The following is a 10,918-nucleotide window of genomic DNA, read 5'->3' as shown; positions in this document are numbered from 1 at the left end:
TCAAGCCCCTTAGCCACATGCCTCTGCTTTCACTCTGGGCTTTACCTACAAAGGCCCTAGCTTCTAGGGCAGAAAGTTAAAGAAAGCTTCAGCACAAAGTTAATTTTCTGTACTGGGTCCGGGGAGGTTGGAGCTACTGGGAGTGCACAGTGTGGAGTTTGTGGTTCAGTCTCTTCAGGGAGAAAAAGGAGTCATAGCAGGGTCTCCCCAGTTCTTCACCCACTGAGTTATAAGGATGCTCCTCTGTGAAGCACATGACAGTAATCTTGCTCCACACTTGCCAAATGAGCCAGATGCCTTGGATGTCAAAACAAAGGAAACCTTCCTTTAAGGTCCTGACACGGACTAGCCTGCAGACCCATATAATCTTCAAGATCTACCTAAACCAGCAGCAGTTGCCCCCCATGAGTTTCTTGAGACAGCCCTCCTCTGCACCAACTCATTTTCTGGAGATTGTCACCTCTCACCAGCCTGCCTCTGGATAAGCTCATGTGAGGTATCCTCCTTTCATGGCAGAATCATCTGGATGAGCTGGGCATGAAATTAAGCTGCTACACTAACCTACCTTGTACCTGTAGCAAAAAGAGTTCACGCTGATGAGCGTGAGGCAAGGCTAAAACACACAGCTATTCTTCAGCTGATTCAAGAAATTTTGTCTTAACAAAACTCATTGGAAGAGGGGAGCTACCCAAATAGCAGTAACAGCCTTGTCCATGCCATTTAAACTGCTGCTTCAGACCTGGCAGAGGCTTAAAAGGCTGAGAGTGACCGAATCATAGCCAAATTTTATGGGTCCAACATAGGCTGAATTAAAATAGCAGAACAGCTATGAAAATTCTCATACAAAATTGTTATATGGCAACTAAGAGCATATTATTTATAGTTTTCAGCAATCTTGGAACTTGTATGCAGGTTCTGCAAACACAGAAGGCCTGGCCCTTGTCCAAAAAAAGAATGGGAACAAAAGTCACTGAGCATGAGGATGGCTAGGAAGAGCTGAGGGTTAAACCAAATCCAGCTGCCTCCTAGGAAAATGCAACATTTCTCCTGAGGCCTCTCTTGACAGTTTTGACAGGTTTATAACAGAGTCAGTAGAGTTTTGCATAGCAAAATTATCTTCATAACCTCTGCAATGCTTGGGTTACCCTGACAGTCTAGACAGCACAGATGTGTCTGCACTAAGCTAGTGATACTGCCCTCACCTGCAGCACAGCAGCTGTTTTTTCTATTGATGGCTCTTACTTTGTTGATGACTAATGCATCAAGCTGCTGGAAAAGTAAGTTACTCTTCCTCAGCCAGTCAGTGTTCAAATATGCAGCTCACATCGCTATCCGACTTATAATTTTTGACCACAGATGCAGCATTTTAGGGGAGAAGGGTCAGACAGAGACCATACTCATATCCATCACTTCACATTATGTTTTTAAGTTCTCAGAGTAAGGGCCAAGTTGCCTTGTGAAGTAGTGCCAGTGCTAAGAATAGAATTTCTTTACTCACCATGTCTTCCTTTCAGCACCCTCCTGTGTGTTTTTTTCCATTGACAGAGTTCACTTTTTATTCAGGAAAAGGCTGTATCCACCCTCCATCTGTGAGCATGCGTGTGCGTGTTTTCCTTCTCATAACTTCTCTTCGTGAGATAATGGGTCTAATAGTTGCCTTAGTGAGGTCACACTGAAGCTCAGGCTTTCCAGGCAGTCACAACCAGGCTCATGAAGTGCATGGCTGCAGCTGCTTTGGGTGGAAACAGTTATATGCATGCTTAACCCCCTGGCTCACTCTACCCCCTCTCCTCACCCACTGGTTAGATGACCTAAAGATTTCCCTACAAATCAATCTGGCAAACAAGACAGGTTCTGTTCTTGAGACTGAGACATAAATTTTTAGGGATGTTCTTGGTCAACAGTAGATGAAGCCGGTTCTTTTTGCCATCAAGGACCATGTAATCGACAGCTCTTCTGACATCAGAGACATTTGGGCTGAAGGTCTGATTAAGATCCAGACCATGCTGTTATACACAGAAAGAAACTGAAGCCAGAGTCTTGAAATACTTGCAAACATAAACATCATACGCCAAGCCCACCCTGCAACAAATCATGAGCAGCCTCATAAAGGCCCTTTACAGTCCCTGATGGACATGATGTAAGTGCTGAGCAACCCAAGCAGCCCCTCCTCAGTCCCTACTTGCCTGCTCTGGAAGCTCTACATGCACCCAGCTGGGCACACTCCAACCCTCCTGAGGGTCTGCCACTGCAGGGGAGGGGACAGTGATGCTTTTCAAACTGTGGCATCAAGACTTGCTTTACGTTCTTCAAAACCCGCATGGACTGCACTGCTACAATTTTGTGTAAGAACATTACAGTCACAAGAGAGGCATCATATTAAAAGTAACAGAAAGAAAGTGATGTGATCGTGACTTTCTGGGGAGGAACTTCAAGGGCATTAGCTACCTTCATTGCAATTATATTCATGTTCTTCTAAAGTAGGGTCAGACTGCTATTTATTATAGGACTCAACCACCTTTGCATATTGTAGACTATGTAGAAACAGTAGTAGCCAACTAAGATGCAATCTAAAAACATCAGAGGAGAAAAGGGGGTAGAGCTAGTTATTTCAAAGTGTCCTAGGAAAGCTAAATAAACTAACCACATACCCACAGGTAGAATTCTGGTTTTGGTTGCCTTTTTTTTTTTTTTTTTTAATAGAGTGATTCAAAACTATGCTATCTTAAGATTTTTCTAGAAAGCTTTCTGGAACAGTGATCCTTGAGGGAAGCATGTGTGCCATTACAAGTTTTGTTTATAGGTTGCACTGTAACATACATGAAATTGCATTTCTCAATCACCTTCAGGGATCCCCTAGAGGTTTTTTCATAGAAAACATCCCTCTCTTCCCCCCTACTTCATATTCCCTAAGTCAGAATGCTGGTTTTTAAAAACCATTTTTCTCATGCTTAGGTAATTTTGCTTTCCCCCCTACAGTTTCCCCACAGGCTTTCTTGAAAGAGGAATAGAGTAGGGCAATTTGATGCTGAAGGTTATATTTTGTCCTGTCATTTCATTCTACCTTTTTAATTTACTGTATCTTACACAAACAAAGGAACTCCTTTGCAGAGGAAGATACAGTCTGTCACTTAAGTGTGTTTAACCATGTATCTTTTCAAAATATTTTTATCCTGAAACTACGACCATCTGGAAATAGTTAGCATGGGAAAACAATAAAAAGCCCATCTAAATTCACAAGAGTTGTTGCCTGCAATACTTCAAAAAGAAGATTAGTATCCCCGTTCATTTATTGATTCTACCAACACATAATGTTAAGTCATTTTTAAATCCACACAGTTTGGAAAGCTCCTGCTGTTGCTTATGTGCTAAAGCCCAAGCTGAGGTTATAATGTTTGCCTTGCAGCAACAAATGCCAATTTGCACTCCATAAAGCGTTGTACACAAGTTGTACTGTGACTGTAGATGGCCATAGGACATCTAAGGAAAATACAGATAGGTGAATCTCTCACCTTAGCAGGCATAGGAAAAAAGCACACTGCTTTCTACTCACTTGAAATTCAAATGCATTGGTAAGACTTTTTTTTTTTTTTGACCAGGAGAGCTTATGGGTCTTCTTTTTGTTGTTTTTAAATGGTACTGTGTTCTTCTCCAGTTGCCCTTAAGAGCATTCAGAGCACACACAGCCTAGAGCATGTACCTCAGGAGTGACATTTGTTCAGGTCTTGAAAGTCATCCTGTTCCCAGAGCAGTCACTGTGAAGGCATACATTAGACATGAATGGCACATTTCATTAAAAAAGCATTTTTAGCACAGCAAGGCTGTAGCCTCAGATTTCAGATGTTTTTTTATTTCCCTCTTAACTTCAGCAGTATCAGTGCTTTCTGACATGAGAACTTCTTTAGTACCTTGGTAACATTGTAAGAAAACAGAGTTCAATGATTTTTCTTTATGATTCCACTTGGCTATAATAAATTCACAACTCTGCCAGTACTGTATTTTACACAACACTCAAACTTCTATCTCAACTGGAAGGGTAGTTTCAGCCCTCATACCACACTTACATTCAGGGTCCTTTGAGTTTGATTGGTTTTATATTTGAAATCAGGGCAGAGTGCTTAGTCTCACAAGGGGCTCAGTGCCGTGGACCCAACCTAACAAGTTACTTTAGCAGACCACATACTGGCTTAGAAGCCAGAGCACTGAGCACCTTCCAGGATTTAGCTGGTAGTCTGTGGAAGAAACAGAGGTATCCTCAGAATGTTTTCTTTCCTCTGGTGGAAATCTTTTATATTAATGAATAAAAGTACATATAATAATTCAGAAATAAAGATACTTTTAAAAACAAATGGCATCTCTGCCTTCTCTTTTTACATTAGGGGTACATTGGGTTATAAAATTTGTTTACTGTGGCATTGTGTCCTTTATTGCAAAAACATGTACCTGTCTCTTATCAGTAGGTATTTGCTGAAGCAAACATTAGCTCTTCAAACAGCAGCTACATTGAAGTAGCTGCAGTTATCTCAGCTGCATGTCAATCAGAGCAAAGCTTTTGTTTGCTTCTTTTCTAATTCTTGTTCCTTGTACTTCAAGAGAGAATAGGCTGAATTCAAAGCTTCTAAGCACACCAAAGCAACTTCACAAGCAGGAAAAAGAATTATTTGGGCACATAAGTCCTAGTTTATTATTTTAAGACTTCGTAAAAACTGTCTTTGATGGTTAATACCCTACTTGCTTCAACATCTGGTAGAAGGGCAAGTCTATTACTATTACCCAGTGATGAAGCTTTCCCAGTTCACGGGACTTCTCTCTAGGTTCAGCAGGCCAGTTTAAACAGGTTTATAATGATGCTCTTTACCTTCTTTACCTCTAACTGACCTTCTCCTTGTGTAACTTTTTTGGCTGGATCTGACTCAGCCTGTAGACACCATAGCCTAATGTCAACAAGTGCTGCAGGGATCAACACTTACACCTTAGCCACTGCATTACAAACCAAAGAAAGCTGGCTGTCAGACAAAACTGCTCCAGCCAAGAATCTGTAGTCCTTCTCTCTTCATGTACCAAGTACCACACAAGATAGGAAGACAGAGGAGCCAATGAAGCAAAATATAGCCCACCTCTAGACTGGCAAGAGAGCTTGAACACAGCAAGACTCCCCTTGCTCTCCCTACCCCAAGGTTCCCACAGCTGTTCAACATTGCTGTGTGGGGCTCCTGCCAAACAGGTGTCTCTGCCTCCCTGAGGGCTGGTAACAAATGACTATTTGAGTTCAATTTGTGCAATGGAAACTGTTTCCATGACAAGCATAAGTGAAATATATGCAAGCAACTGGTTCTGGGATCCCAAAGCCCACATGTTTTCATAACCCATACTGACATAGCCTTAGCCTTTCCACAGAGTCGGTCAGTTCAATGATTTCTTTGTTCCTCAGCTCATGAAACATGAGTTGGCAACCACCACCTTCACTAATGCAGGTCCTCCTCTAAATCCCCTGGTTTGGAGGCTCAAACCCAGGTCTGCTCAGAGCTTCAAGTTCAAGAGATTATTAATGCAAGAGAACCATTGCAAAAAGCTTACACATACATTCCTTCCTTATGCATAATTTAAATACTGTCAACACTTCTTTCTTTGCAGTCTAGTAATTCCTATATTAATCATTCTGCAAATCAGTTTAGTACTGAAGAATTGCATCATATTGTAGCAATTTGACCAATCCTAAACTAAAGCTGCCAGAGGTTGTTTAATTAACCACACACTGTGATAGATTTTTAAATTACCTGGTGTTTTATGTTGATCAGGCATGATCAGAGCACTTCCAGCTTTGCAATACATTCCTCACGTGTGAGAGGACCAGGAAAGACAGCTTGAGAAATACTTCAGACTAAGACTCATGTCAAGTGTTCCTTTAACACATGTTTAGGAACCAAGTCTGTACATTAAGATGAATTGGCATCTTAGTATATGACATTTGACATTTTCTGGAGACAATGGAATATCTCTTAAGCACAAGGTGCATTACTTAACTCTACCCATCTGTGAAAGAAGGCTCACTGAAGTCCTTTGGGTACCTGACTAGAAGGTGTCTGTAGGGGATGGACATAATATCTACAGGAACCACAACAGCAACATTCAGGTGCAAGAACAGACTCTTGAACACTTGATTACTCTTCAAGTCATGCTATCTGCATGTTATGCTGACTAGCCATCAGTTTACTTATTTAAACAACTAGTTATCTATATCACAGATAGTGTTTTCTGTAACAGCTGATAGTAGTTTATCCAGGTGTTAAACTTAATACTGCTCTGGCACTAATACAGTCCTGCTTAATCTCACAGCTCAGATATGCAGCTTAATAAACCATTTATAGGTATGGTTTTGCTTGTGGGTGACATGACTTAAGCTTTGACACTCCATTCAAAAATTCAGAGTAGCTACACAAGCAGTGCTTCATTTAAAACGCACTGAACTCAAATTCCCAAAATTATTATAAGACCTTCTCCTAGACAGACTTTAACAGTTTTTCCCCAGATTAAAACTAATATGCAACTCAATACTTAAAAAACTTCTTTATTTTACTCTTAGACTTGGCTTCCAGGGCACCTTAAAAATCAGTTACACAACAAAGATTGATATTGCAAAAAAGTGGAGGTGCAGTTCAAAAAAAAAACCCCATAGTGTCTTGAAATATAAAAATATATATCCAAATTATTACCTAAGAAGAGTGTACCACTTTTTCTGCCTTAAGCTGGTCCTGCCAGCTTCTGGGTCATAACTCCTCACTACAAAGCTCAAGAGCTCACAGTGGAAGGAGTATCTCCAAGGTTCATGTCACAGGCATGATTCATAGCAAACTGCTTTGCTGCAGCACATGGACCCAACCTTAAGTTTTCTGAAAGCATTCCATAGTTTTCCCTTGAGCAGTGGTCAAAAAGCATCCAAACATCTCCTGGGAAGCATAGGTCATATATACAAAGCCATCTTCATCTTTGTAGTCCCTGTACACTTCTGCCATTGTCAAAGACATACTGGCCAGGCTTTTGTTGTTCACCAGCAGGTAGAAAGCTTGTGTAGCAGTTAGAGCCATCCTGCTTCTAATTGAAAAAGGGAGGAGAAATAAAGAATAAGAATTAGCAAATGTATTATGGTTTCAACTTCAGTCTATGAAATACATTAAGCAAAGCAGTTTGCATGAACTATATACAAGAAATTCTGCATAATGTCATTTTGTGGTTTAATGTCTTCATCAGCAGGAAGTTAACTATGTTTGGAAGCCAAAAGGCTTGTGCTCTGGGGAAAGGCTTACATGGTTAGACTATGAGTGCTACTGAGCATGGGCTTTGAGTTCACAGTTACCAGGGAAAAGCTCAAGCAGAACCTAAAAGCTTCTGCAGTACAGATTTTGTAAAAGATTCCAGCAGCAGTCTGCTACACTTACTATAAAGTCTACCTTCAAAAGAAGAATCCTTGTCACACACATTACATACAAGGCTCAGGATCTAAATTGTCCAAGAGCCAAAAGCATCTTTTACAGAAATTATAATCTAGAAAGGTCTTTTCCTATACTTTAAGAAATGTGCTGGAAAGCACACAGCCTTCATACTTTATCAGAAAATAATATTTTGGGAGACTTCTTCCCTGTAACATTTCATTAAAATCAATTTAGAAGCACATTTCATACCACTCACATGTAGGAGTGCTTTGAACTTGAGCACATTCAGCTAGATGTAGCAAGAGAGCAAGGCAGTGGTAGTCATAAGCAGAACAAAATCACAGATCCCCAGTACCAAGTCCATCAAGCAGGAAGAAAGCAGAACAGGAGTCTTTATGCACTACAGTTAGTGAGAAGACAGAAGACTTTAGGATTCAAAAAAAGCATAGACCCCATTTTTTTCCCCAAATGCACCTGTGAAAACAACTGTTCATTTTCTTTGAAAAGCTGCAAGAAAGGGAAGCCATTACATTATTAACACCTTTATCCTCCTCCCTACCAAGGCAAGCAAGATGTCCCAGTACAGCGCCAAGAAACACCTGGCTGGAGAGCAGCAGCCAGCCCCAGCTACCCACCTGATAATGGTTATGAACTGTGTCATGGTCAGCTCCTCGGGAACCAGAAACTTGGTTTTGTCCAGGAGAGGAAGGTACTTCTCTTTATGGTATCGCTCAACAATTACCTGTTTTAATTAGAGCCATAGTCAGCAAAACCTAAAACGTCCCCTCCCCTCCCACATTTTAGAGAGAGGTTCCCAACGCTACTTTTTAGAATGTTGGCAAAAACCTCCGAAAACAAAATAGAGATTTACCGGGATTTTTGTTGGGAACTTCGCCCGGATTCCTGCTACTTCTTCCAGACGGGTGGCTGTGCGGGAGAGGAGAGGAAAAGAGAGGAGAGTTACGCGTGGGCGCGGCCCGTCGGCCCCGCTCAGCCCCTCCGCGCCCCTCGCCGCCCCTACCGAAACTCTTCCTCAGCTTGAAGGGGCGGCCGCCATGCCCCGGGCGCCGCCTGCATCCTCCCTTTCCTTCCTCCCTCCCGCTGCGACTCCCAATGCTCCTGCGGCCACCGCTGCCCCGCGCCTCTTATGGGCCGGGCCGCCGCCCCGCCCCGCCCGGCGGCCGCGCCCGGGGCTGCGGCAGAGCCCGCCCCGCTCGGCCGGGGGATGCGGGGCGGCCCTTGCGCCTTCTTCCCTCGGCCGCCTTCCTATCCCGCGCCCGACCGTCAGCTGGGCGCGCAGGGAATGTGGAACGTGCCGATGGTGAGCCCGACTCTCCCGTCTGCCCCACGGCGTCCCTTCCGTGCGCTGCTTTGTGTGATGTAAATTATCCAGACTGCGAGATATTTTGCGTACAAGGCAATGTAATACTTTGTGAGAGGTCTCTGACTACCCTGCGGGGTGGTTGGAGGGTGAAGCTTAAGGCTGGACTTCCCCCATCTGTTTTCCCTTTCCATATGGCCAGACTTCTTCATACCTACAAACTGCTCTTGAACTATTTGGTAAAAAAAAACCCGACAAAACCGACAACAACAACAAAAACCAACCACACCCTTTCCTCTCCCCCGCCAAAAAAAACAAAACAACAACCAAAAACCCCATGTCGTTTTTCATCTCAGGCTACCAGATTGCTTATTTTCTGAATGACTTGGAGAGCTAAGTATTAACTCTCTTTGTCTCTTAAGACATGGTTGTCATTTTAAGGGTTTCCAAGTAGACTTCAGGTCCATCTATTTCCTAAATACTATGAGACAAATTCCTTGCCTTTTGGATTGCTTGTTCACTTGCTTTTACTTCAGCTGTCAAGATGGCTTTGCAGCCAAACGCAGCTTAGCAAGGACTAAAGTTAACTCCAGCCTGGTTGTAGTTTATGTAAATCATCTCAGTGTACATCTGGAACTGATCCCCATTACTCATTTGCTTCGCTTATCCCTTTAAAATACAGGAATTTTCATTTTATTTGATCTATCATTTTGCTCACTATTTATTTGGTGTGGCACTTAGGGACATGGTTTGGTGGTGGACTTGGCAGTGCTGGGTTAATGGATGGACTCAGTGATCTTAGAGTCTTTTCCAACCTAAATGATTCCATGATTCTACCAGGATAAGGGCAACTGCAAGTTGCCAGGTCTATGAGTTACAGTTTATGAGTTATGGGTTTGGCTGCTTTTTCAAGGCAAAGTCAATGACTGTCACCTAAGATAATTTTGAAAAGGAACATCTATTAAAGTGAGTGTGCACTATGTATGCATATGTCATGATTTTCAACCAGCCTGTGCAGAAGAGAGTTTTCAGCAGCTGAAATTGTTAATGCTGCTCAGCTGCCCTTTTCTCTCGATCTAGAAGTGATGAGCTTTAGCTACAGCACAAGCTCCCCCACGTGGCACCACAAATTTTATTGGGCAGAGAAGATGCTTTGCTTTGAGGGATTCATGAGCAAGAGCTCTGAATTTTGAGAAAGGATTTGAGCCTACGCTGGAGTGGTTTGGATACAGCTTGTCCTTATGAGTAGACCTCTGCATCAGGGCAGGTAAGCCCAGGAGTTTGCTTATGTAGCTGGGTCTAGCTTAAGCTCTTTTGAGTAGAGATGAGGTGACAGACTGGGGAAGCATGAATGAAGGAGTATGTGTGCCACAGAACACATCATGCCATAACTCAGTATGGTGAGATGTATTTAAGAAGATGAAGGAACAGAAGAATAACTTGAAGGGTAAAGAAACAGAATGGACAGCACAGGAACAAAGCCTGCAGAAGGATGTGTGATCACAGTGTGTTTTCTTTGGAGTGGTCAACTGTGGTGCTTTCCAAAGCTGTTCAGGAAGTGGACTGGTTCTTCCACACGCTCCTGCTGGTTTCTGCCCAGTAGATCCAGTAGAAAGATCTGTGATCCACTGTGTGTATAGGAGAGGGAACATGCTACACTAGTGCTCTGCTTTCTGTGTCACCTCTCACTGCAGACAAAGTACAAAAGCATGGCTCCATACAAGTATCAGGACCCCTGCTCTCAGGGAGAAGTGGTTTCTTTTCATAATCATAAGCTCCTATAGCAGCTTCTAGAGAGAAAATTGAATACCTAATAAGAGGATGAGGCAAAGAAGATGAATTTCCAGCCTGGCGATCAGCTGCAGAACTAATGTCTGTGAGAGCTAAGAGTGAGCACAAACCATGGCTTTAGTGAGCGTATGCTAACTAATAATGTAAACGTGTTACCTTTTCTGGAGGCAGAGAGATTGGGATGTCTAACGTGTGTCTGTATAGCACCTGCACTTGCTCCTGAGTTTCAGACCTAAATGTGGAATTTATTCTTTCTTCTTTCCTTTCCCTTGGAAGTTTTTCCCACATGCACATAATTAATGAACTGATAGAGCAGTTTTGTGTAGAGAATGGAGTACTTAGAGCACCATACAGAAATGGAAATGGAAGGAACAAA

The 10,918-nt window shown here is 42.6% G+C and overlaps 1 protein-coding gene across 1 annotated transcript; it reads right to left on the bottom strand.

The window, feature by feature from the left end:
• Nucleotides 1-6,721: 6,721 nt before the first annotated feature.
• On the bottom strand, nt 6,722-8,507 carry MAP1LC3C (microtubule associated protein 1 light chain 3 gamma). The gene is given in 5 exon segments (XM_008923438.4): nt 6,722-7,092; nt 8,066-8,172; nt 8,302-8,357; nt 8,452-8,486; nt 8,488-8,507. Coding segments are annotated over 5 exon segments (429 nt in total). The 3' UTR covers nt 6,722-6,881.
• Nucleotides 8,508-10,918: the final 2,411 nt, after the last annotated feature.

This window comes from Manacus vitellinus, unplaced genomic scaffold (genome assembly GCF_001715985.3).
Source record: "Manacus vitellinus isolate BGI_N305 unplaced genomic scaffold, ASM171598v3 scaffold_8_pilon, whole genome shotgun sequence".
NCBI lineage: Eukaryota > Metazoa > Chordata > Aves > Passeriformes > Pipridae > Manacus > Manacus vitellinus.
Note: the sequence above shows the minus strand (reverse complement) of the source record. Positions and strands in the feature narration are given on the sequence as shown.